Raw genomic sequence first — 27,976 nt, forward strand, 5'->3', positions numbered from 1 at the left:
GCTGGGATTAAAGGCATGAGCCACCACCACCCAGCTGAAGTTGAATTTTTTATCCAACCATTCACTGCTGCGAGTGTCACAGTTGAATTACAAGAACAGAAGGGGAAACAAAGGGTCCAGGGATGAAGGAGAATGTGGAAGATGCTGCTGCTGCCTGTAGGTCAGGGGCAAGGGTTCAGGACTCCCTCTGAGGCCTTACCTGTAAGAGCCTGTCATAGGGCTTCAAGCCGCCGAGATCCCCTGGCCCGGCTGGGCGGATATTTTTGACATACACTCCTTTCTCCAGCAGGCCGTCTGCCACACTGAACCCGAAGTCCTCCATGCCGGAGTCCTTGTATAAGGTCACCTGGAAAGTGTGGACACGTGAGAGCTGTCAGAGGAGGAGAAATGAGTCGTATCTTTCTTTTTTATTGTTATTGTACCTCATCCTTTGGGGGGGAAAAAGTGTGTGCGTGTATATTTGTGTGTGTATATATGTGTGTGCATGTGTATTGCGTGTCTCTCTGTGCATGTGTGGTTTGCACGCATGTGTGCAGGCCAGACGACAAGGTCAGGTACCTGGATACTCTGATCCGTCATCCCCTGCTGCATCCTCCCGAGACAGGCTCTCTCACTGGACCCGGGGCTTGCTGTGTTTCAGCAAGGCTGACTAACCATGCAGGCCTGTCACTTCCCCTGTCTCCAAGTCAGCCCCTTATCCCTTCCTGTCCCCCAACCGGTACTGGGGTTACCAACATGCACTGCCACACCTGGCTTTTACTTGGGTGCTGGGGATCCGAACTCCGGCCCTCATGCTTCCATGGCAAACACTGCTGTAACCCATCCACCCACGGATCCAACTCCTCAGACTCAGCACCGCCTCCTCCTTTCAAGTTGCAGTCATCAGGTCCAGGACCCAGAGGGCAGGCTGACGTCTAATGTCTCCCTGGCGTAGCCCCCAGGTTGGGGAGAAGCCGGGGATGAGTGATGTTGAAAAATAAACCTTTTCTGCTTCCCACCAGCCTGGCGCTCTGCTAAGTGCTGTATTCCACACCCCCTTTGAACCAGGGCTAAAACTTGCACTATTTTATTTGCGGAGATACCCCACAGAGCCTCATCAACAAAGAGCTTTCTAAAACACCTCCAGGCATTCCTATAACAAGCGTTCCTTGGGGACACAGCTTGACCATTTCTCTTAACTTGCCCAGGGTTTTTTTGAGCAGCTCAGGGTGTCTACCCTCCATGCTATAAATGATACCCAGGTACCACACCCGAGGGCAGCTCCTGACAGCTTCCCCCCAGCCTCACTTCTCCCTCTGGTCACCTGCAAGAGGCAGTCTGAGGTGGAAAGAGCAAACCATGTGTACATCAACCAAAGGAGTGAACGACAGAAGCGGGATCCAAACGCACACGCAGTCTCTTCAGTCAGCACTCTATGTCCATGCGGGCTAGGAGGTGGCCACTGCTGTTTTTATTAAGGTTTATTGGGTGTCATCCAAAATCTGACCACATTTCAACAAGGATTTGGGCTTACTTCACAAACTAATCGTCACACACACACACACACACACACACACACACACACACACACACACACACACGCACGGATTCCTGTCAAATAGTAGAAACAAACAAACCCCTCAGAGCTATACAAGGCAAACATGACAGCTAGACCTTGTATAACAGGTTTAGATTTTTATATCCAATTATTCGACTGAGGAGAGTTATGGACTACTGAAAGGAAATACAAAAGTGGTCAGTTTGGGGATTTTATTTCACTCGATAGAAAGCTTAAAAAAAAAAAATCAAGCTTTCTGGGTCAATACTATTTACCAGCCAGCTCTGTGGTTATGGTCATTTTACAGGTGATGGAATTCGATTTTATAGAGGGTAAGTAATCTTCCCAAGACCACGAAGGCAATGAATGGTGGGGTCAGGTCTGTCAGAATCCAGACACCCAGAGCTTAACCAGCATACGCCACCAGCGGCCAGAATGCTTACTCTGCTGCTTCAGTGAAGGCATTCGTACTTGTTTACATTTTTAAATGTCTCAAATTGGACAGTGTTTTGTAATTGATGGCATCTGGGTCCTGGAATTATGGTAAGTATATAAATATCCCATCCTTCCTGGTCTCTTTCCCCCAGGCATATCCTAAAGGAAGGCTTGGAACTGAATAAGGTGTGTGTGTGTGTGTGTGTGTGTGTGTGTGTGTGTGTGTGTGTGTGTGTGTGTGTAGCAGGACATTTAGACAGGAACTCAGAGAGGGATGGAAACTTATCCAAGATCAAAGAGAAAGCAAACAACAGAAAACTACTTCAAAATAAGGGTTCTGACTGCAAAGCTCTGTTCTTTTGACCACATACTGCCTTATTAATGCATTTCTTTTAAATGCTTTTTTTCTACGATGACAGTTACTGATGGAAGCAGAGGCCGAGATCCAGAGCCAACCACCAGGCAGAGCTCCGGGGGTCCAGTCGCAGAGAGGGAAGAGGGATTGTATCAGCAAGGGGTGTCAAGATCATGATGGGGAAATCTACAGAGACAACTGAACCAAGCTCGTAGGAACTCAGGGACTTTAGACTGACAGCTGTGGAACCTGACTAGGACCGGACTAGGCCCTCTGCATATGGGAGACAGTTGTGTAGCTGGGTCTGTTGGAGGGGCCCCTGGCAGGGGGATCAGGATCTATCCCTTGTGCATGGGCTGGCATTCTGGAACCCATTGGCTATGGTGGGATGCCTTGCTCAGCCTTGATGCAGTGAGGAGGGGCTTGGTCCTGCCTCAACTGAATGTACCAGGCTTAGCTGTCCCCCCATGGGAGGCCTTACCCTTTTGTAGGAGGAGATGGGGAGTGGATTAGAGGGGGAGAGGTCAGGAGGGAGCAGGAGGAGGGATGAGAGGGGGATCTGTGGTTGGTACATAAAATGAATTTAAAAAATTTTAAATAAAAAATAGAAAATAATAAGGGGATGATAATAAATTTCTTGAACATCAAGAAAAAAATGCTTTATTCATTGGGTGGTATAGCTCAATGTGAGACTACTTAGGATGTCTAAGGCCCAAGGGTCCATCCCAACACTGCCAACCCTAACAACCTTTCCCTCAAATCCAAACAAACAAAGACAACACAAAAAATAGTTAAGACCTTCTGTAATTATGTTTTTGTCTCAGGCCATAAGATGGGCGATATCTGCATTTTTTACTGGAGGAAGTTAAACTTTTAAAGTTTCATTTTATTTTATGTATAGGAGTATTTTGCATGCATGCATGCATGCATGCATGTGTCCCATATAGGAGCATTTTGCATGCATGCATGTGTCCCGTATAGGAGCATTTTGCATGCATGCATGCATGTATGTGTCCCATGTGGGGGCCTGGTGCCCGCAGAAGCATAAAAAGGGTGTCAGATTCCCAGAAACTGGAGTTACAGGTGGTCATGTGGGTGCTGGGGATCAAATCTGGGTCTTCTGCAAGAGCTGCAAGTCTTCCTAATTCCTGAGCCACCTCTTAAGCCCCGGGAAAACACTTTTTTTTTTTTTAATAATAAAGTATCAGCTCCTGTGTAGGCAGTCACATTGGTGAGACTTTACATACATGACAAAGTGGGCTTGGAAAAGCCCATGAGGACTCAGTTCTACACAAAGAACCACAAGCAACTGAGAAAAGCTGGAGAGGGTGGGGTGGCCTTCCCCAGGGAAGAGTGTGACAACTGGTAATCTGTGCCAAACGGTCAGCGCTGAAAACATACATACAGGTAACAGTATATGGACTGCGTAGGTTACATTGAAGAATATGTACGTATACATATATGCATATATACATGAAGTAATAATTAATGAGAGAAGAGGCCTTGGATTTGAAGGAGAGTGGGGAGGGGTGTATGGGAGGGTTTGGAGGGAGGAAAGAGAAGGGAGAAATGTTCTTATAATAAAAAATAAGAAAAAATCAACTTCAAGTATCTTTTAAAATAAAGATGCCAGAGCGCCAGGACTCCCTCCGCCCATCACCCAGTGGCAGCAACTGTCATGAAGTGCATTGACTTCAGTCACGTTCATCTTTATTTCCTTGGGAGAGTATTTTTGGAGGAATGTCAGACTGTAGTATGTGTCTCCCAGGAGCTGCTCACTTTCTTCTGAATTGACAGCTCTCAAATAAAGAAACGGCTAATGAGCATCAGGAAGAATGCACAACATGACCCATTACCAGAGATGCAAATTAAAACCAGGATGAGAAGTACCCTCAGTTAGAAGGGTCATTCTAAAAAGACATAGAAAAGAGATGCTGTCAAGATTTGAGGGAAGAGGAGCCTATCATACACACTGCTGGGGGTAATGTAAATCAGTTCAGCCGTTGTATAGATCATTAGGGAAGTTTCTCAAAAACTGAAAGTAGAATTCCATGAGACTCGACGATCCCAATGCTGGAATTTCCAAAGTACATGGATTTATTATATCACAAATATGCATAGTCCCTTGTTTATTCTAGTACTGGACACAACAGCTGAGATGTGAGACCAACCAATCAGCTGCCAACCCATGAGTGAATAAAGAGAGTGTGGAAGATTATTCAGCTGTCGGAACTACATCCTATCCCTTTTGGTTATATTGATGGAACTGGAAAACATCACCTTGAATATGTAAATCAGGCACAAACCAGACCAGTGTCTCATGGGAGCACTCACTGGTGCGAGCTGAAATGCTGATCTGAGTGAAGAAGAGTGGCCACAAGAACAGGGAAGGGGCCTGGGAAGGGTCAGGTAGTAGGTGTCCAGCCATGACGAGACAGGACCAGTGACTTCCAGTGTTCTGTGGAGTAAGGAAAGAGTCTACAACAACGTATCGTGTACTTCAAAATAATCGGAAACGTCTGAAGGTTCTTATCACATAGAAATAATGTGTGAGGAGAGAGTGATGCTAATTATCTTGATTTGATCATCACACACTGAATACATGTATCAAACTATTGTAACAGTATCTTCCCCCCAAAACATGTAAATAGCATGTGTCAGTTACTAAGTATATCATAAAAACTACGCCTGTTATAGAAAATTAGACAAAGCACACACAGGGTGTAGCTATATAGAACATAAACATATGATAGATTTTATATAGATCCCAGATGTTATTAATTCACTGACACAAATTGGACTTAATTATTGGCTATTCTCCAGTACCTAGGCCATCATTTCCCAAATCATCTCAAAAAGTATGTGTGGATGTGTGCACATGTACCTGTACATGTTTCTACGTGTGAATATGGATGTGATTGTGCCACTGTGCCTGGGTACAGGTCAGAGAACCACACTGGTTGTTGAGTCTCATCTTCTACTTTGTTTCTGAGATGGAGTTGCTCTGTTTTCTCCTGTGTTTACCAGGATGTCTGACCCACCGTTTCCAAGGATTCTCCTTCTGCTACCCCCCCCCCCCACCGTAGGAGCAGTGGGCTCACCACACCTGGCTTTATGCGGGTCTGTGGATTTGAACTCAGGTCCTCACAATTGCATGGCAAGTACTTTACCCACTGAACCATCTTCCCCAGAGCCCCACACAAGTTTATTAAATCATCAGGATCCCAACAAGGGCCACTCATTGCCTTTGTGCTAGGCTCCATATTTCCTCTTGTGCAAGGCACATTCCTGTCCACTTTCCCTAGTGCTACTGACTTACAGTAGACCCTAATCCAAGAGGGATTCCATTCCAAGACTGTGGATGTCTGAAACCATAGAGAGAGCACCGAATACTATCTACAAGAACATGGATACCTTCACAGTTAACCCGATAAGATGGTATTCGGGGTTTCTTTTCTGTTGCTGTGACTAAAAGTAACTTGGAGGAGTCTATTTGGATTACAAGTTATAGACCATCATGGAGGGAAGCCAAGACAGGAACTCAAAGCAGGAGCCTGGGGCGTGGCACCAAGGCAGAGACCATGGCGGAGCACTGCTACTGTCTTACTCCTAGGCTCCTGTTCAGCTACCTTTCTTATATAGCTCAGGCCCACCTTCCAGGCACGGCACCATCCACAGTGGGTGCCATCCACATCAATTATCATGAGAAAATGTACTGTAGACGTGTCCCCAGGCCAATCTGATGGAGGTAATTCCTCAACTAAGGTTCCCTTTTCCTGGGTGTATCAAGTTAATGACCAAGATTAGCCACCAGAGACAACGACTTAGTCACTAACGGGCAAGATGCATTTGGGGTATGACTATGCTGGGAAAAGGGAGGAGTCACATCTTCAGTGGGAGGGTGTGAGATTTCATCATGCTACTGAGTATGGTGTAAACTTCACAATCTGACGAATGTTTTATTTCTGGAGTTTTCCACTTGATAGCTTCAGATCACAGTTGGCCACAGACAATTGAAACCACGAAACGTGAGAACATGGGATGGGGGAAGCAGCTAACTGCATCACTGCAGCCATGTCCTCTACCTGTAGAATGTTCTTCGACTCCACACATCACATTAAACAGAAATTAGCTCTGGTGATTGACGCAGCCAGGATATGTGGGGAGCACAAACAGATCATAGGGGTACAGTGGCTTCCCATGATATCACACCGCCTTATTGATCCATGTCCAGTCTCATAGTTCACCAACAGACACCTGTGTCTGAATCAACAATTTCATTGGGGTTGCAAGGAATTACTTTTCTAGTACTGCCAGTTTTCTATGCTGTCTTAGGGTTTCTATTGCTGTGAAGAGGCACCATGACCACAGCAACTCTTATAAAGGAAACATTTCATTGGGGCTGGCCTACAGTTCAGAGCTTCAGTCCATTGTCATCGTGGTGGGAGATGGCAGCAGGCAGACCTGGTGCTGGAGAAGGAGCTACCTCTTGCAGGCAACAGGAAGTGGTCTGGCTCACTGGGCGTGGCTTGAGCACATAAGAGACCTCAAAGGCCGCCTCCACAGTGACACACTTCCTCCAACAAGACCACAACCACTCCAACAAGGCCACACCTCCTAGTAGTGCCACTCCCTTTGGGGGCCGTTTTCTTTCAAGCCATCACATATATGTAGTAGCTAGAATTACTCTGTAAAAACAGAATTCTCCCTTCAGTTAGTCTTGTCTGATTACTTGGATATACAGTCAGTACATGAAAAGCAGAATAAATGTGAATTCAATTTTAGAACATAAAAGTAATGTGCTAAGTACTTCCAGTAATGTCTCAATGAGACTATTTGAGGGCGGGTACTTTTGTTGTAAAGGATCAGTTGAACCTATGCAGCTTTTCATATTTGTTGCGTTCAACTGTATCAGTGTTCATTTGGATGCTCAAATGCATTTGCGTTTGGAAAAAATAGAGTGTCCTTCATGTTGACTGTCCTTCATGCTGACCCATGATCCTTTTCCCAGGACCCGTTGTTCTGACAGGATCTGTGTTTTCTAGCACAAGTTGTCACAGACGCATCTTGAATACTTCCTGTCCCTCGTCTGGAATCAGCTACCACACCCAATCCTTGGTTAGAAGGGGGGCTTCTACGTCTTATTCCCAAGGGGAGAAAAAGCAGGCGGTGGGAAAGGGGAGAGGGCAAAGAGCCAATAGAATGTTGATGGACCGACCCGTTTACTGGTAGGTGAAATCTCTATTCTCGAGGCCCCTGCCGATGCGCTGTTCCTTGGCTCAGTGGGCATTTTATTTCTTAGTCATTTTCTTCTTTATTCTAGCCATGTTCTCCATGTGCTAAGCAGCATTCCTGTGGAGGGACTATTCCTCCCACTCCTAAGCACCAGTGTGTTCTGTTGAGCGCCATGTTACTTGAAACTTGCTACATTGTGCATCCCCGTGGCTTCCCTATGATTGGCCGAGGAAGAAGTAAGAAAATCAGCATCCATCTGCCCTGAGGTACCCTGAAAGAGACAAGCTGAAGCTCATGATGGAAATTAGAAAGCCCACTTTAGTCTTCCAGCTGAGGCATGTTTTCCAACACCATCATCCAGAACCCTTGCATTTGGAGAATGGACCTGGAGTTGCAATAGTCTTCATTGCTCAACTGGCTTTTGGTTCTTAGGTATCTACAGGCCAGAACCTGGGAGGGGCTTGTGGTGGTTTGAATGAGAATGGCCCCCATAGGCTCGTAGATTAGAATACTTGTTCACCAGGGAGTAACACTATTTGAAAGGATCAGGAGGTGTGGCCTGTTGGAGGAAGTGCATCATTGGGCATGGGCTTTGAGGTTTCAAAAAGCCTATCCGAGCACTTAGGAGGCAGAGGTAGGTAGATTTCTGAGTTCAGGCCAGCCTGGTCTACAGAGTTCCAGGACACCCAAGGCTACACAGAGACACCCTGTCTTTTGAGCAAACAAAATAACAATAAACAACAACAACAAAACAAACAAACAAAAAAACAAAATACAAAAAGCTCATTCCTAGGTGAGAGTCTCTCTCTTCCTACTGCCTGTGGATCCAGATGTAGGACTCTCAGCTACTTCTCCAGCACCATGCCTGCCTGTGTACTGCCACGTTCTCCACCATGATGGCCATGGACTAAACCTCTGAACTGTAAGTCAGGCACATCAAATGCTGTATAAGAGTTGCCACGGCCATGGCATCTCTTCACAGCCACCGGACACTAAGACAGTGCTCAACAGAGAGTGACATCCAAACTGCCAACATCAACATGTTAACTGGAACACTGAGGGGGAATGTCAGCATGGTGGGCTGGTAGGTGAGCTTGTGAGGTTCTGAGACCCGGTTGCTGGCTAAGACCCTTTACTTTCCTGACCCTCACACAGGGTGCATCTCGATGGCCAACTGTTGAGGATGAGGGGCTACTAACTGTTCTAAAACAGAAACCAAGGTTTCTGTGGGAAGATGTCTCGTGGCTAGAAGATACTGAATTTTAATGGCCAGCTCTATCCTTCCCTTGGAGATTGCTCAGGAATAGTAAATTAACACAAATTAAGTTAATTATTTTAGAATCACATAAAAGACCCCAGAAATTAATAATATGCTGGTGGGAAACACAGGCTGGCTGCTCTCAAAATAGCCACAATAACTCATACCATGCAGCTCTGCTTGCCTGGAGATCGCTAGTGGTGACTTGATTTATTTCTGGGCACCCCTACATTTCTAAGGATTCTGAGGTTTTATCCATATCTCCTCTACCCACAGTCGAAGCCTTATCCAGGCACTTTCTTGCTATGATTCCTTTTGAACTTCTGATAACTCTGTGCAAGAAAATCATCCTTTCTTCTAATGAGGTCACTGAGCCTTGGAGACGATGGAGTGACTCCTTTGATCTAATGCAAACAGGCTAGGATCCAATACTGGAATATCTGACCTCATTTGCTGGGTGTCTTCTACCCAATCAGGATTTCTGTTTGGATATAGAATCTTCTCGCTGGCTAGGCAGCCTTTATTCATTTTCAACTGCCCAACAAACAAAAGACAATCATGCATCACGTTCCCCATAGTTCTTCTCACGTGTGCCCTCTTGTGGCTTCCCAGGAACATCACACATAATTCTGATCTCCAAAGATGGCCACCTAGAAGCCGGCAGGTTTTGCCTTCTATTCTAGCCCACTCCAGCACAGTTTATCTTGTAGAATCCCTATTCAGGGGAGGCCTCTGGGGAAACTGAGGCATTAACACAGTCAAAATGTTTTTCTGTTCTAAAAGAGCCAACCTACCACTTAAACAAAACTGAGTAAGGGAACTTGTGTTCAATGGACTTGGGTCCAATTCTGTGACTTCATTCTTGATGCGGTTGCTTCAGAGTCTAATGCCTGAGCAGGAGCTATCCCAGGGGCGGGGGGACTACCGAGATTCAAGTTGGGCCTCATCTTACGTTTTTAAGCAAGTCAACCTGCTTGTCTGAACCATGTCCTCAGGTAGAGATCGGAAAGCCCATGCCTGATGCTTTACCCGCAGCCAATTCATCCCCGTTCAAGGGCAAACTGAGTGTAGCCTCTCGAGCAAGTCACAGTAAGTGACAGCCACCCTGGAATCAGTTCCTCGGGCCCGACAGCCTTCTTCTAGCTCAGTCTTTTGCGACAATCAAAGCAACACCTAGTTCTTGAAGATGGCGCTGATTTCCTTGGAAGCCAGGAGGCACTTGGGATTACTCCCGGCAGCCAGTACTGGGCATCCATGTGTCCTTTAAGCAAGACATGTTTCAAGCAATGCCAGGTCTGAGGATGGGCCTACCTTACCTGCAGATCTTGGAGAAAAATAAAATAAAACGTAAGACTCCATCGTCGTAAACTACTCCCCAGTCCAAGAGGAAGCGGATCTTGTTTAGGTCACTAGAAAGTGCCTGGTTTCCAAACAAATTGGGTCAGAAAGGCACCTGCTGCTTCCATCAGGGGAGCACCCTTGGCAGAGGACAGAAAAGGCCAGCTGCTTCTGATATCACTCCTGCTTCTGACATTACCTCCTGCTGTTCTTTGGCATCCTGTGGCATCGAGGGCTGGGCTGTGAGATCAGGATCCAGGATTCCGGCTCTATGTGTTGGCAATGGGGCTGACTTGGTTCTGGAGAATTTAGTCCCAACTGAGAGAGGGTGACCCTTTAGAAGGACTGTGGTTTATTAACAATTGCCTTTCTGGTTCACCACAGAGCACCTTCATAAGGCATTCAGTACACACACACACACACACACACACACACACACACACACACACACACACACACACAAAACAAAAAACAAAAAAAACCAACCAAATCAAAACAAAAATCAGAGCATTCAACCCAGCCACAGGAGCTGATGATCTCCTAGCAATGGCCTGCTACGCCTCTGGGTTGACTACTCGGCCAGCTGCTTCTGAGTTGGCTGGCTGTGTGCATGGGCACCAGTTCCCTGTGTCTCTTCTCAGAACCGTCTGATGCTTGCTCATGGCATCAACACTCTGCATTCAACCTCTGCTCCCTAGACCTGTGGTCACTCTAGCCTGGCTTCTCCAGCTCTTAGGCCTTCCTAATTCCCCACCCCCCCACGTTACAGATGTGTAATTCCCTATAGAACTACATGGGGCCTCCGTGATTCAGGAACCAATTGTCAGCTCTTGTCAGAGTCATACCATCCACTGATACTGAGCCTGAGGGAATCAGAGCCCAAGGTTACTGTCATTGGGGTTGGGGGGCAGGGTGTGACAAGTTGGAACTGACCAGGCTCCCACTGAGCAGACTACCAATTGTCTTGATTTTATTTCCTCATTGTAGATGGATTCCTGCAGACGGACACCACAAAGGCCTTCAGACAAGGGAGGTTTACTAAATCCCATCTCAAAGAGAGAAAAACTCAAGCCCTTAGCTACATTGTTACGCCTTCAAGGACTGTAATACTGCTGGACAAGTGATATGGTAAAGCAATATGGTAGGCACGGAGGGAGGGCTCTTCCTCCAGAACATGGACACCAGTGTAGCAGAATGACCTTCAGGGAACCCACTGTTTTAAACGAGCATGCCATAGATGATATAAAATCCTACAACCTATAAATCCATGGTAACAGAGACACACAGGGACATCAGGGAGACGGATCCATGACAGAAGCCATAAGGAGCATCGGAAATAGCAACAAGCTACACTGTCTAGCAAGCCTGTCTCCAAGGACCGCTGAAGGTCATCTGAGATGCGGGGACATCAGCTCCATTTTGCTCACCTTCCTTGGACAGTGGAGGTGGACAACTCACAAAACACGATACCATACCAAGGGAGCCCTGCCTGGCAGAGTGCAGATGACTTCCGCATCACGCTTTGGAAAGGACAGTGTGCCAAGGACAGTCCCCGAGCAGAGCGATGCTGCCAGAGAACTCTTGCTCCACGGACTGATAAAGACATCTCTTGATCGCCTTGGAAACAAGCTTTGTCATCTGCTGTCATTGTTACTGAAGTAAATACACAAGCACTTTGTTTTAAGGTTTAAAAGAACAGCCTCACAACCATGGGAAAACAGTGGAAAGCATACATTTTGAAGATTGCCACGGACACTATTTAATGGAAACATGCAACCCAAACTCTGGTCCTGGTTGTCCTAGTCAGGTTTCTTCAAGTGTGTTTCCACTATTGTCTACCCTTGTCACAACAGGGGAGTATCGTGTCCTAGGTGGATACAGGGACAGACAAGGAGCCACTGGACTCCATTCTCTGAGTAAACAGTCTCCTGGCTTTGTTGTCTGTCCTTGGTGGTTCCAGGTCTTATGGCACTTGCTCAAGTTTGGGCAGCAGACTACACCAGGGAGAATGGACTTTGTAAGGTCTCTGTCCCCTGTAACAAGTGGCCCTGCTAACAAGTGGCCCAGCTCCCTGTTTGCGGAAGTGAGGAAACCCAGATCCACACACTCTCTACTTCTGCAGAAAGAGGAGCCCAGCAAAGCAGTTACAGATAACAAGTCCATCCATCCACTGCGTTGCTTTTAGCTTCCATGGACGTCTACAGCAGGTGGTCCTACACCAGCAGTTTGGAGGTCTGTGCCTGGCATGAAGACTCCTGTGATCTGCTGTGAGGGCTTCAAATATTTAGCAAAGAAAGAGGTATGTGCAAGAAAGAGTTATGTATTTCATGTGCAAGAATTATATATATATATATATATATATATTTCATGTGCAAGAATGAGATATGTATTTCCCTTCTATTTTTCCTGCTAGTGCTGAGCCTGGAGCCTGTTTCTAACTTGGGGAGAAGGCTACAAAATAAACCAGTGTTAACCACAGCACTCTGTCCAAGGAGGAAGACAGCGTCACCCCACCAGCCCCTCTAAGCAGACTCAGACTGCAAATGCACGATGAACCTGGCTGAGGGGAAATCTGAGGGTACACAGCTTCCTAGGACTGACTCAAATGTTCTAGTGCTGCGCCATCCGCAGCCTTAAATAGAAGACTCTGGTACATTATTTTAGAGCCCTTCTACAAAAAGGCAAATACAAATAGCTGCATACAATTCAGTGGTATACCTCTATTGAAGATCATGCATGGTGGCGGCAGAGGCAGGGACAAGTGAGTGTCAATATGAATTATTTTTAAAAGTTCAGCGGGGCTGGATGTGGGGAACCCTGCCATCCTGCAAAAGAGCAGGTTTTTGCCTCCAGGTGCGCAAGGAGGTGTAGCTGTGAATCATCTCAGAAACAGATCAAGTGGCCACCAAAGGATGCTTAAGATTCCAAAGGGAAAGGAGGAGGGTTATCAAGGAGCTGTAGCTAAGATCACACGTTCCTTATCTGCAAAGAGAAAGAGTGTGATAAGCTGCAGCGCCAAGCAGAATTCATTTGAAAGATAAAACGCAGAACCTCTGGGGCCTGAAGCAGAACAGCCCTTTCCTCTTCGTCTGCCACCCTGTTGTCTGGGATTTCATTAAAACAGACTAACCACCTATCTAGAGCTAGCAAAACTTTCCTGCATGATTCTTAATCTTTAGTCCTCAAGAGAATCCACTGACAGTGTTGCTAAAATGTAAGTGTCCCTGAAAACACAGACTCTGTGTTTTAACAAGCACCCCATAGGGACGGTCATCTCCCCTCTAAATCAACTGTCCTTTACTTTTCAAACTGTTGCCGGGGATCTATTAGCACCTCTTGGAATGAGTTCAATAGCTGAAGGACAGGGGGAGAAAAAGAATGTAGGGAAGGAAGGCATGGGTAGAAAATGAGGAGGAAAGGATGGAGTGAGAGCAAGCTGAGACACTCCATTTTCCTGTGACAGAGCCTATGGATGTAGTCTTTGGGGCTGCGTTGATTCTGAATCTGCACTGAGGCAGGACACACCAGGGTTGTCAGAGCCCAGGTATGGAGCATCCATGGTGGGACAAAAGGCTAGAGATGGAACATGCATGAAGCCCTCAGCCCCATCCCTAGCATCACATAAAACCAGGAATGGTGACACATACCTGTGATCCCGACATCTGTAGGGTAGAAGCAGGAGGACCAGATATTTAAGGTTACACAATGAGTTTGAGGCCATCTGGGCTATATGAGAACACGTCTTGACAGAAAAAGAAATGTTATGGCCAGACGTGTCCTTCAAAGACTCATCTGATTTCTCTAACTAGGCTTCCCCTTCCACGGTTGTACCACCTCCCCATAACTTATTCAAATTTTGAATCTTGAATGGATTATGCCATCAGTTAATTCAGAGCCCTCATTATCTGATTGTTTATGGAAATGCCTTAGGACACCCAAAGGTGTGTTTATGAAGATCCTAGGTGTCTCCCTGTTCCATCCAGTTGTAAACTGTAGTTGGTTGTTTTACTCTTTACTCTTTTGGCTCTTTGGGGGGGGCCACCACCCAGCTCCCAAATAAATCACACGAAAACTTACTCTTTCTTATAAATGCCTGGCCTTAGCTTGGCTTGTTGCTAGCCAGCTTTTCTTAAGTTATCCTGTCTACCTTTTGCCTCTGGACTTTTATTTTTCTCTATTCTATATACCTTTCTTTACTTCTTACTTTGTGGCTGGCTGTGTAGCTGGGTGGCTGGCTCCCTGCATTCTTCTTTTGTTGCCCCTTGATCCCCTCTTCCAAGATTTCTCCTTGTATTTATTCTCTCTGCCTGCCAGGCCCACCTAGCCTTTCTCTCTACCCAGCTGCTGGTCGTTCAGCTCTTTATTAGACCCATCGGGTGTTCTAGGCAGGCATAGTAACACAGCTTCACAGAGTTCAACAAATGCAACATGAAAGAATGCAACACACCTTTGCATCACTAAACAAATATCCAACCGCATACAAGAATGTAACACGTCTTTCACTAATATTCCACAACTGTAAACCACCACAGTCAAGAAACTAGCCAACAAGCTAACACTTCTGTATGAAGGCCATGTTAGTGACCCACCCCCTACATGATGGGCTTGAGCTTTTCACTTCCCTTGCCTTTCTTACAGTGGTATGGATGTGTCTATTCACTCATCCTGTCTTGATCCAACTTGGACACAAATGGATCCAAACTTCAGGCAAGTGACAATTACCAGAAACACTGAAACAGTAGTGACACTAAGCCTGCTTAGGTCCATTGGTGTCACCTACCCTGGTAACTCCGATTGTGTAGCCTCTGGGAAATTCCTCTATGATAACCTTTCAGGGACTGAAAACCAGTGTTTGTTCAGACTCTAGGTAACTTCTAGCTAGCTAGTTATCTTCAGCCTAGGGAGGCAGGGGAGTTTCCTAGTTCTGTGGCTCCTTCTCCATGCTGCCCCTAAGTTCTGACAAAGGTTTGTGACAAGCAGGCAGGATCAGAGGGAAGATAACTCTCTCAATGTTATGGTTTGAATGTATAATGGTCCCCATGACATCACTATCCGAATGATTGATCCCAGATGCTAGCAATGTTTTGGGAGGCTGTGGAAACTTTAGGACATGGTGCCTCAGTGGAGGGAGTAGGTTGCTGGTGGTGGGTCTGTAGGAACATTTTATCACGGACTGTTTCCTGCATTGTTCTCTCATTTCTGGTCCATGATGTAAAGACAGCATCTCAAGACATGCCACACCTCTTGGGATGGACCACATCCTCTGAAACCACGAACCAAACTGAATCTTTCCTTCCACAATCAGTTTCCATTAGATCCTCCATCACTGCCATAAACATTGACTAAAACAATTCACGTGTTAGTGTGCTTTCCCACGACATCAGGTACTCAAAGATGCTCACATGTAAGACACAGACACAATCAAGAAGAGTCTTTACTCTGAGGTCAGTCTCTTTGGTTCATGACCATTTCCTTCCCAACCACTGGAGGTGTGCTAAGCAGCAAGTGCATTAGATGGTTTTTCAAGGTAACCAAATTCACTTGAAGATACCCGAGATGTTCTCAGAAGCTACCCCAAGAACTCCACAGCACCAGCCCACAGGCCCCATCTTAAATGGACACTTTGGGGGGGCTCTAATCACAGAGCACCGCTTAGTCTCTGAGAGCCTCATTTTGTTGGGGATAAGTCTGGAAGAAAGTCAAGCTCCAGGAGAAGTGCACATAACCATTTTTTAGGAGAAATGACAAACTGAGGGGACAAAGCAGTGTGACATTCATCAGGGCCACATTTGTACCCATGATTTCACGCTCACCCACACGCCCACCCCACCCCATTCACACACCGGTGCACAAATTTGCCAACTGATCCACCGCCAACTGTTAGATGAATAAGCGAGCGATACAGTTTTTCTTTTTAATAAGATTTGTATTTCGAGTCGAGTCCCCACTAAAAACTCTCAGTTACAACAATTTCCACATCCAGTTTACTGTCACGATTTCTGCTGAATGCTGTCAGTGGAGGGATGATAGGGAGACAAGATGCTTATGTTCCCGGGCCATAAAGTAGCTGTCTTTGAGGAGATAGCTGAGAGAGAGAGAGAGAGAGAGAGAGAGAGAGAGAGAGAGAGAGAGAGAGAGAGAGAAAGAGAGAGGAGAGAGAGAGAGAGAGAGAGAGAGAGAGAGAGAGAGAGAGAGAGAGAGAGAGAAGGAGAGAGAAAGAGAGAGGAGAGAAAGGGAGAAGAGAGAGAGAGAGAGAGAGAGAGAGAGAGAGAGAGAGAGAGAGAAGGAGAGAGAGAAAGAGAGAGAGAGGAGAGAGGGAGAGAGAAGGAGAGAGAAAGAGAGAGGAGAGAAAGGGAGAGAAGAGAGAGAGAGAGAGAGAGAGAGAGAAAGAGAGAGAGAAGGAGAGGGAGAAAGAGAGAGAGAGAGAGAGAGAAGAGAAAGAGAGAGAGAGAGAGGAGAGAGAGAGAAAGAGAGAGAAGGAGAGAGGGAGAGAGAAAGAGAGAGAGAAGGAAAGAGAGAGAAAGAGAGAGAGAAGGAGAGAGAGAGAGAGAGAGAGAGAGAGAGAGAGAGAGAGAGAATTTCATGCTGCAACTTTCCTTATCGTGTAAATGAGACTAATACATGCCAACTCAAAATGTCTATTGGGAGAGCTAAAAATATGCAGCGGATAGACAGAATTCAATAGGTACTCGGTGCGTGTTGGTATCATTTCTTTGAGGCTAAAGAAGAAGAGGTAAACAGGCATGATTTTCTCAACCTGGGTGGAAGCTGAGAGAAGAGGGGAAAGGCAGTGTTCACCCCTCCACTCCCCAAGGGAACTAGGAGGGTTGAGTTTTCTCTTGGCAGAGCAGAATTAACAATGAACATGGAGCCTTTGCAATTTCGTGGCCATGGGATTTCCTATGGCATGATGGTCTACGTCGATCTGCGAGTGAGTTACCAAGCAGATGTATTTAGGACAACCAGACAGATAAGATAAACTGTGCAAGGGGGCTCAATCTGGACCCTAATTGGAAAACGCCAGAGGTATCTTTGCTTTTCTGAAATTCTCCTAATGCAAAGAACCCTGGTTCTATGAGACCATTTTCACGCCTGAAATACACTATGCTCTTTGCTATTCTTTTGCATATGCTAATTTCTGTGCTTGGAATGTCTTCCCACCCTCCACCTCCACTGCACAGTCAATACCTATGTCTAGGAAGTCTTTTCTGTTTCCTTCACAGTAGGGGGAGTGCCACCTCCTGCACTCCGAGGCTTGCTACTGTCCTTGTGCTGACTCTCCCCCCCCAACTTCCCACTGTTTCCTAGATGGTTGCACTCCCCAAGGATGACAGTACATCCTTTGAGGGCATGTGTATATACAGGCTACACAGTCTATATGTCAAATGAATGGACAAAGTGTGCTAAAAAGATCCAGAACCAGAGCATAACTCATTACATTAACTCATTACATTATTTCCCCGTCCCCCCCCCCCCGCCCCCATCATACTCTGTCAGCTACAGAACAAATAGCTATGTTTTGTAGGGTACTTAGGGAAATTGAAGTCTTTATAGGAAAAGGGAGTGGTGGCCTGTTCATTCCTTTGGACCTGACACTTATGTGTTCTGTTGAGTAAAATGAATTATGTTAGGAGATTATTAACAACAGGGAGCATCTTGGCTCTCATCAAAAGTGGGGTTGAGGTTGTTACTTTTTGTACGTCATCACATATTAAAAAGGAATAAAGTACCATTGCTAGCTACAGAAGCCAGAGACACCTCCCTGCCACTCACTGCTCTTGTTGGCCTGGGACCCACCAGTGCCGTCACACCTGCGCCACTTAAACTCTGAAGGCAGCTCTTGGGTGTGGCTAAGTGTGACAGGGAGTTTTCTCCGGGAAGTGAAAAACATTATAGTCCAACATGCCCTGGCCCAGGACATCTAAAGTTGTGTTGAGAGTTTCGTGTCTACTGTAGGCATGTAACTGAGGGGTAAGCCTGCTTACAGTGAACTTTAGGTTTCTTATCAGTGAGGTGACGGACAAAAGATGTGTAAATTTCCATCCACTTTCCAAGGAGCACAGACTAATTCATCAGAGCTCCACATAGGGATCTCACATTTTTGCAAGATTGTGACCAACGTTTGATAAACACGTCACCTGAAACATCAGTCTTCCCCACTTTCCAGGCTAATCCTCCCAGGGGACATGTGTTAAGAGGCAAGTCTCTGGGGCTATGTCCTTCAACTCCGAATTCTCTCTTGGCCTGAGCCCACAGGAGAAGTCATGGCCAAGCTGGCACCAAAGCAACAGCGTCACGCAGAATGGCCGGTACATTCGACATCAGGGAAGGAGGAGGAAGTCTACTGACCTTGTGAAGCTCCACGGGAGTTGGGGACATGATCTCCTTTATTTCTTGCTTCATTTTCCTCAGGGTTACCGACTTCCTGCCCACGTCTGAGGGCAGGGTGTTACTGCGAGTTGTTTGGCTGTAGTGTGGCCGTGAACTGCTCCGCTCCTGGAAGCTGGCCTGCCGCCCCAGCTGACTGCGGGCCGTTGGAGCCTCATGATTCAAACTCATGGTGCTCCCCGACATGATTGTGGCCTGTGGCATTGACAATTTTCAGAGACAATTAAACCATTGCGAAGGGTAGGGCTTGCTTGCTCAACATTAAGCACAATTCTCCTTCTGCCCAGTCAAAATATGGTGTCTTCAGGGCATAACCAAAGGCTGGAGAATGGACGCACTAGCTGAACTACGAAAGTCTGGAACTTGCTTTGCAATTACATTTATAATGCACATCTCAAATCGAATGGAAGTACTTAAGCCCTTGAGTTTATTTAATCAAATACCACCCCTAGCAATGTTGAGGCAAATTGAAAAGCTCCAACATTAGTTTACTGCAAACTGCATTTTAAGCACCAACTTCCCACCAAGTTGGCTCTGAGAGCTGGAATTCATGGAGGCACCTTCAGTGTGTCTTAGAGAAGAGCTTCATGGTGGAGGCCAGGCTGCCACTGACTGTAATGTTGCCTCTGGCCTCAACAGAAGCAGTCTTTCTTTAGACTGGAATGGGGTGACTGATACAGAGGCAAAGGGGTCTCCTAACACTTCCAGCCTGGAACTGTCAAGACCATCTTCTTTCTGGTCCCATGATCTGCCCCGGAAGCTTGTAGATGCATCTTTTAATATTCATTGGCATTTGGCTTCTGTATCTCATGGCCCAGAGTATTGCTTAGAAGTGGTCTTTGTGTGATATTCTCAGGGAGGTTTAAAAAAATTACCCTTTTATATTGGATTCAACCATTTGCTCAATTTAATCATCGCTCAACTGCGAGGCTTGGATTGGGTTTTTACCAATGAAAGGGAAGTTTGCTCAGCTTCAAATATATTCCCTGAATAATACATAAGCAATGGCAAGACTACATCCCTGGATCGCAGAACTGGAACAAAAAAAGGATTTGAAAGCAGTATCATGATGGGAATGGACATTTCTCTTGTTAGAGGGTGCCAGGATTCTTGAAACAGGACTGTGGCCCTCTCTGTATTCCTTATATGATGCTTATATACAAAAGTGTGCACTGGTAAATGTGCCTGAAACTACAGAAACAGAAATTATGTCCACACCCAGGAGAATAAACAAAATGTGGCTTGATTACATTAATGAAAAAAGCTATAAGCAACAAAGCTTGATTTGTTGAACTCTTTTGAACGTATTCATTAACTTAAGCCGTGTAAGTCTGGAAGGTAGGCACTTCACTCATCCCAGTTTATAGGAGACCGAAGTGCAAGGCATTTTTCTTGCCCAGGATCATACAGGCAGTAACAGAACCAAGGGCACTCCCGGTACCCATTGAAGGGAACACTGCCAAGTGAACAGCATCTTTATTTGTTGTCTGATGTAAGATTTTGCATCTCTCCATTGATGCTCAGTGTATACGTGTGCCACTAAGAAAGCACAACAGCCAAGTATTGGCCCAGATATACATAGATCTGACAACTGCATGAGAAAGAGACAAGACCGACAAACCGGTTCTGACTAGACCACGTACGTCACTGATGCTTTTGAGAATGGAAATTCTAGCTGCAGACAAATCCCCGCCCATGACCCAGCACTGCACATAGTGTGTGTCACTTAATATTCAGTAACAGCATAGGTAGACTTTAGAGATTATGCGTCTTATTCCTTCACAATGGGAGGAAGACGAGGGACACCTGGGTAGGTTCTGTAACTGGTCATGAGTCTGGTATGGGAGCCCAGCAGTCCGGGTGCAGTCTTGTTCCTTGACCAACAGGCTCTCAGGCTTCTCCAGCCACATCAACTTCCCTTTTGCAGGTAAAAAGTCTCCAATATTTCTAATATTTAACCAAATGTAGGCATCTATAGTATCATGTAGTTCCGATAAATAACCTTTTTCTTTTGAGGCTTATTAACAGCTCTCTGTGGCCAGCTGTGTTGGTGACATGGGCATCTTTCATTTGATGGCACTTACATCCATGGCGTCTGTGTTTAATCTGTGGCAACTGAAGGCACCCTGTGATCATTTTTTTTCCTGCAGTGGTGACGGTCCATCCATTGTTCTTACCTACTTAGACTATTTATCTGCTTTATTTATATGTATTTTCTCTTTCTCTCTCTTTTTTTGTGAGATCCACAGGAAGCATGTGGGAAATAACACACTCCGTCACTGAGTCTGAGGGCTGACAGTCTGGCTTTGACAAGTCTGAGCTGCCAGAGGAGACAGTGTCAGTGGGTTTTACGAGAGCCCAGTGGCCAAGAGGAAAGGTAAGAAGAGCTCCTCCTTCAAGTTTTCAAACCCTGACTGGATTGCTCACTTACACTAAACGTCAAGGGAATGAACAGTGTCTAAAAAGGATTATAAAAGCTTTAAAGTAGAAATATCATTTAGGTTCAGGTATCTGGTTAAAGTTAAAAAAGTTAAAGTAGCATTAGTTAGGAAACAGCAGACTCAGTACTTGATTATTCTTGTATTCATTGAACATCAGGTTCTCTATCTTTCTGGTAAATATTAGATCACTATAATGTCTGGTTTTTAAAGCATTTTATTTTGATTTTTTAAGACAGGGTTTCTTTGTGTAGCCCTGGCTGTCCTGGAACTCACTCTGTAGACCAGGCTTGTCCTGAACTCATAGAGATCCGCCTGCCTCTGCCTCCTCCCAAGTGCCCGGATTAAAGGTGTGTGCCACCACTTGGCAATTCCTATGTTTTATACACACAAAAGCTGGTGAGGGAGGTTAAAAATTGCTCGAAGTCTTAGTTTGAATTTTTAGCCTCAGGGAAGGCTTTATATTTTCTTCAGTGCTAAAGCTGAACCTAAATTATTGCTGGCAATAATGGAAATGAGTAGTAAATTCTCATTTTAATCACAATTAATTAATTAATCATTTCAGCTAATCTGTGTTTATAAACCCCACAATTTGCTTTAACTTCTGATGTTGAAGGTAAATTTCATCCACAGAATTCCAAGCTTCGATACAAATGTAGCAGCTTTCCCAATCAAGAGAACACCTTCACTTAAACAATGTTTCAAGGTTTTGTGATAATAGTGTAAGTATGACTGGTGAGCATTCCTCCTCACTGAAGATTTAACTTCTCTCTGGCTTAGAGCTCAGTCCCTTTCCTTCCTTCCTTGGTAATTTCCTGGACCACACTACACAGAGCTGCTATGGAGGTACCTGTGGGCTGCTGGAACATACTTCCATGGTGGTGGTTTTCATGAGCTAACTCAACTTCCAGGTAATGGCCCAGGCTCATCCAGTTACTTTTTATAGGACCATCAATATACACAATGTAAACGAAGCTCTAAGAAGAAGGAGTGCCACAAGAGAAATGTATCAAAACAGGGAGGCATGGGAGCCAAAGTCAGTTAGGCAGGTGCATTTGCTCAAGAATTATGAATCCATGTTCCTGATTCAGCCTGCACTACTCATGACTCTACATACAGGGGGTGGTAAAAGTTTAAATAAACCAGCCGGCACTTAAGAAGTGTGCTCTTTTTGGAAACTGTATAAAACAGAAATCAATAGCTCATATCTTAATTTAAATTTTATAAGTCTATCCATACCCAGGTCCTTTAACTGTGCTCTGAAGCCAAGATTCATGCCACGTAATACTATGGTGTCTATAAATTCAAACTGCTGTTTTCCTTTAGAATTCTCTTTGCAGGTTCACAAACATTAGAATCACGTAAAGTCTCCACACATGCAATTGAGAAGCAAAATAATGTAAGGATGAGTAACCCGTTTAGAGGCTCGCGAGTTCCGCCCGGTAGTGCCATTCACATTCCTTAGAGTGACTTGGGGACCTCATATGGCATCAAAACAAAAATGAGGATTTCACCACTTTTCTTTTTACAGCTTAGGAACTTTAAAAGAACATAAAAGGAAACATTCCAGGCCTTCCCAGACTAAGTCTGAATACTGTCAGCAGATTCACGTGAGGCTTTGTTTAAGCAACCGATGCCCAGAGTCCAGCTGTTACAATCTAGCTTAATTCCTCCTCCGATTCGGGTGGCGTTAATACAGAATTAAGATTTCCAATGAACAGCAAAGCAGGAAGGAGTGGTATTCTGCCTGCTTATCAAACAGACTGGCCTTCTTAAAAACGGCCACGTGATTGTCAACTTAAGGGCAAAACCAAAACACAATCGTGTTTCCTCTTATGTTCCTCTTTAACGATCAAATTAATTTCTATACCAGGTACAAATGAAAACATGCCAAAGAAACCTTTCTAAAGCAGCTAAGAGAAATGAAATGCACCACGGTTGGGAGACTGGGCTGGCTCCTTAGCGATTTGGTGGGAAACAGGTACAGTCAGGATTAGCAGGGGAGCGATGGCGGAAGCCACAAGTCAGTCAGAACTGCATTGTGTAAAATCAAACTGCTGTCTGGAAGGCAAGGGCGGGGCGGGGGGAAGGCAGCTGCACAAGCAAAAGTATAAACGGAAAGGGTAGCTACCAAGAGAGTCATGTTTCTCAATGACACACGCCTGTCAGCTTTCTCCTGTGGAAAGGGGTTAAAGCTTTTAAATGAACGGCTGTGATTAATGCGAATGTAAAAAGGACCAAAAAAATAAATAAATAAATAAATAAACAAATACTTAAGTGAAAATAAAAATGAATGTAGAAACAAGATAAGCATCATGACTGAGGCTACCTCAAGCTCTCTCAGGATCCCCGACTGGCCGCAGGTCTCCAGGTCCTCCAGTGCTTGAGACCAGAAGTTTTCCTCTTGTTCAGCCTCTGCACTGTCAGAGGCCCCTGCGAAGCTGCCCGCAAGAAACACATTCTGGGTTAAGGAAGATGCGTGCGTGCATGCACGTGTGTGCACACACACATAGTGCACACATGCGCACAAACTTGTACACACGTGTGCATACGCTTCTGTACACTGAATATTTCTCCTCAATTTACACACACACACACACACACACACACACACACACACACACACACGGGGAAAAGAGATCCACTTTCACCAAGGTTTCTTTGGACTGTGGCCTCCAAGTAAAGGCATCTCTGATATGTTAGGAATGCTAAGTGGCCTGCAGAATTAAACGGCCTTTGTCACTACTACCTGGCTTTCAGAATATTCATGGCTATTGCTGGCTGGCTGCATTGATGTGGCTGTGCTGTGGCAGGCGGCACCATGGGAATATATTTTCTCTGCTACATCTATGGGGGAGGACACATCGCCTCTAAGAATTTATAACATCGTTATAAACAAATTAATACTTCCACTTTTCAATTTTCTTAAAAATGTTTTGATAAGGAACCAACTCTAAGATATCTTTCTTCACTAAAGAAGTATGGAACGTGGGCTGAGCGAATGGCTCATTCAGTAAAATGCTCGCCCTGTAAGCATGAGCACCTAAGTCCGATATCCAGAACCTATGTGGGAAAGCAGGGTGTGAGAATACACACTAGCCATCCCAGTACTGGGAATGTAGAGACAGATGGATCCTGGGGCCTGTGGGCCAGCCAATCCAGCCTCATTAGCGAGCTCCGAGTAGATGGTTTCCTGTGGTTGCACACACACACACACACACACACACACACACACACACACACACACGCCCCTCTATGGTTCTCTTGTCTGGGACTGGTGGCAGCCACCTGTAATCCCAACACCTAGGAGTCTGTGGCAAAGGGGACTTTCAGGTAAGCCTGGGGCTCCATACGGGAGACTCTGCCTCCAAGCAAAGGAACTCTGGATGTAGCCTACATGGGACTTAGTGTGAAACTGCTTGTAAAAGAAGGGAAAGGAGCCGATTGCCACAGAAAGGACATGCTTCCTAGAAGCTGACTTCCCCGCAATGCTGCTCTGAGAAACAGCACCATTGCTTGGCGCTATCTGGCCCTCACTGGGCAGTCACATGATTTGGGAACCTTCGATGTGGCTGATGTGGGTGGTTAACATGATGACTTCACAAGGTCAATGTTAACAGAAGCTGCCACTGGGTATGGAGAGGTGCAATGCGTCCCTCTGAGACCCGGAAGTCACCAGCATCGGGGGAGGGGCAAACACCCTACCCGCTGGCTGTGGACCGATCCCAGTCTTCATTACTCAGCCCCACGTCTGGATAAGTCTGGCTTCGAGGCTTGGGGACCGGGGACAGGCTGCCTCTTTGTTTCGGACTCCTCCAGTCATAGGTGTTGAAATTGTATCCTGAAGTCTGAAAAGTGGAGCCTGAAACAGAAGCAAGGCATGAGGATTATCTCATCTACCGAGATACGACGTCGTTGGCCAGATGAGGGGCAGATGGCAAAGTAGGAGCGGGAACAAGAGCGAGCACATAGTGGTACTCATCCTGACTCCCTGCTCTGAGGGCTTTCTTCACAGCCAGCTGTGTTACTATAATTAATTGCAATTAAAAGACAACATTAAGCCGGGCGGTGGTGGCGCACGCCTTTAATCCCAGCACTCAGGAGGCAGAGGCAGGCGGATCTCTGTGAGTTCGAGGCCAGCCTGGGCTACCAAGTGAGTTCCAGGAAAGGCGCAAAGCTACACAAGAGAAACCCTGTCTTGGAAAACCAAAAAAAAGACAACATTAAAGGCTTTGAATTTGATTTCTAGCACCTAAGCCTTCGGGGGTCCCAGAAGTCACAGTTTCAGGAGGGCCAGTTTTCAGGTCCACATGCACACCTCCATCTTCCCCATACTGCCTTGGCTGACACAGTTCAGGGCTCTGGACCAGACAAGGGTCTCACCCTTACCTTCTCTTTCACAACTGTTCCCACCATGTTTCAAAGACAAGACTCATTTCTCATTCATGTTAAACCCTTGAGGGTGCTCGGCCTGGAGTACAAGGAGTATAAGTAAGAGCTACCAAATTCAGGGATTGGTTGGAAAAGCCTTGCTCCTGAAAGAAGGGCACCCCGAGGCTGGGTCATGGTTCGACCAGGCAAACTCGGGGTACGGCATTTGAAACTATGAAACACTGTCTCTGAAAGTCAGAAGTAAGGAAGATGTCAAGGTGAGGAAGCTTGAGCATTACGATGTTTATCTGACTTGCAAAACAAAGAATGTGTTTTTTGATGGGTTTGGGGGGGCGGTATGTTAAGTCTGATTAGCCTGATAGGAAAGACATTGGGGGATTAGGGAACAATTAGGCTATGTACTATGTATCACCTTTGAATTTCAGCTAAGCCTCTAACACCAGGATTTTGACAGTAATAGATTTAAAGGATATGTATAACAAGGTAGGCATCAAATCCTTTGTAGGTATTTTGAAGAAAGCATTTAGAAGGCAACTTCAAATATATGGTGGAGTATGTATTTTTTCAGTATACCTTTTGGGAGTTCAATTGAGAAATCAAGGGCGTATGCATAGGGCTGACTCCATAGCCTATATCATAATCTATCATAATCATCACACATTTCTTTCTTTCTTTCTCTCCTTTCTCTTCTCTTTCTTTTTCTTTCTTTCTTTCTTTCTTTCTTTCTTTCTTTCTTTCTTTCTTTCTTTCTTTCTTTCTTTCTTTCTTTCTTTCTTTCTTTCTTTCTTTCTTTCTTTCCTTCCTTCCTTCCTTCCTTCCTTCCTTCTTTCTTTCTTTCTTTCTCTCTCTCTCTTTCTTTTTTTTAAAGATTTATTTATTATGTATACAGTATTCTGCCTACATACCAGAAGAGGGCGCCAGATCTCATTACAGATGGTTGTGAGCCACCATGTGGTTGCTGGGAATTGAACTCAGGTCCTCGGGAGGAACAGCCAGTGCTCTTAACCTCTGAGCCATCTTAATCATTTCCTCAGGTTGTATAAACATACACATATGGCTTAATAGCAGATGTGTGTCTTACTGTATTTAAGGAATTCAACATAACAAACACTAACAAAAATTTTCACTATTTGGGGGCTAGAACCTGGGTCCTTGGCCAATGAAAGCTTGAGGTTAGCATGCCAGTATTTCCTAGGTCTAAGGGCTGGGAAGACAGGGTTGACCACGCTGGAAAGAGTAATGGCCAAGACATAGTCATAATAAATAAAGGCTACTCTCTACCCACAAGTCCATGAGCATTCTCTTCACTCCCAAGAAGATACTCTGGTCTCTCCTACTACCTACATGTGTTCCTCCCTGCAGGAGGAAGGTAGTCACCTGATTAGCTAGGTTGGATCTATTGCTGTCTCTGCCCATCCTCTCCCACTGCTGCGGGGCTATGTGGTAAGTTAGGAATAATCTGTGAGACATCCTGTGAGACATCCTGTCCATTCCCATGGCCAGGAAACTTCTCGGAAGAATCCTTATAACTCTTGTTCCAGATGTTGGAAATGCCAGCCAACCAGCGGGAGCACTGGTAACTGTTTGGATCGAGAAATGACCCCCAAGGATAAAAGTGCTAAATTTTTAGGAGCATAGATTCCCAAAACATTGCAGAGTTCTGTATCAGTGTTGATATGCCTACATCTTGAAAATTGAAATCATGCCACTGTTAGGGCTTAGAGGAAAAGTTCCCTGATTCTGGCTACAGGATAGACCTTCTTCAGTGTGTGCACTTATCTGTACAGGAGCATGCCTGTGTGCACACACACACACCCATACACTGTCCCCCTACACACACTTTATACCTGGAGCATGCCTGTGTGCACACACACACCCATACACTATCCCCCTATACATACTTTATAGCTAACTCCAACTTTTACTTCTCAACATATTTTGGATTGATAAAGAACAGGGTGGATTAACATATGCAAACACTATTTGTTTTCAGGGTATTTATTATACTAGGGACTGAAATTTGCTTAGAGAGTAATGAAGAATCTGGGATAGAATGGAATAAAGCGCACCCTAGAGAGGCCCAGTTACAAAGTGTTCTGTGCTGGAAACTCAAGGCCTTTGGCTTTAACTTGTAATATCAGAGAAGCAGCAAGAGAGTCTTTGAGTTTTTTATATTTATTTTTCAAGAGAGTCTATGACTATGGCTCTATTTGTTTGTTTGTTTTTTTTTTTTTCTAAGTAACATTGACAGGACTGTGTAACTAGATAACTCAAAGAAAGAGTTAAGTGAGAGTGTAGGCGTGATGCTCCAGACTTGATGGAGGCTGTGTAACAAGGGCAGCAGTGATGGAGAGACATCGGAGATGCTAAGGGGTAGAAGCAGTAAGACGCGTGGGCCCTGATGCCACCAAGGCACTGCCTGCCTCCACCAGGCCCTGGATGACGGTGTGAGACAATACATCTGCACTGTGGTTAAATGCAATCATGTTGGTTTTCCTTTATAAGTAGCCGAATGCAATCCCTAACTGATGCAGGTGGATGTCAATACTATGACTTAAAGGGGAGGAAATTAGGCGGGTGTAAAAGCAAGCTGTTTTTTC

General features: G+C 45.4%; 1 protein-coding gene across 13 annotated transcripts in view; it reads right to left on the reverse strand.

The window, feature by feature from the left end:
- Grip1 (glutamate receptor interacting protein 1) overlaps positions 1-27,976 on the reverse strand; it is a 667,949-nt gene that overhangs the window by 16,001 nt on the left and 623,972 nt on the right. For 10 of the 13 annotated variants that reach the window (XM_076554188.1, XM_076554184.1, XM_076554182.1 and 7 more), the window contains 4 exons: positions 24,690-24,846; positions 23,314-23,425; positions 18,508-18,741; positions 200-346 (listed from right to left, as the gene is read on the reverse strand). In XM_076554188.1, the coding sequence (XP_076410303.1) occupies positions 200-346; positions 18,508-18,741; positions 23,314-23,425; positions 24,690-24,846 (650 nt within the window). Of the gene's footprint in view, positions 1-199; positions 347-18,507; positions 18,742-22,950; positions 23,161-23,313; positions 23,426-24,689; positions 24,847-27,976 lie in introns of those variants that run through there. The other 3 variants (XM_015992246.3, XM_015992242.3, XM_076554189.1) reach the window with 2 other exon arrangements.

The sequence above is a fragment of the Peromyscus maniculatus genome, chromosome 18 (genome assembly GCF_049852395.1).
Source record: "Peromyscus maniculatus bairdii isolate BWxNUB_F1_BW_parent chromosome 18, HU_Pman_BW_mat_3.1, whole genome shotgun sequence".
Lineage (NCBI taxonomy): Eukaryota > Metazoa > Chordata > Mammalia > Rodentia > Cricetidae > Peromyscus > Peromyscus maniculatus.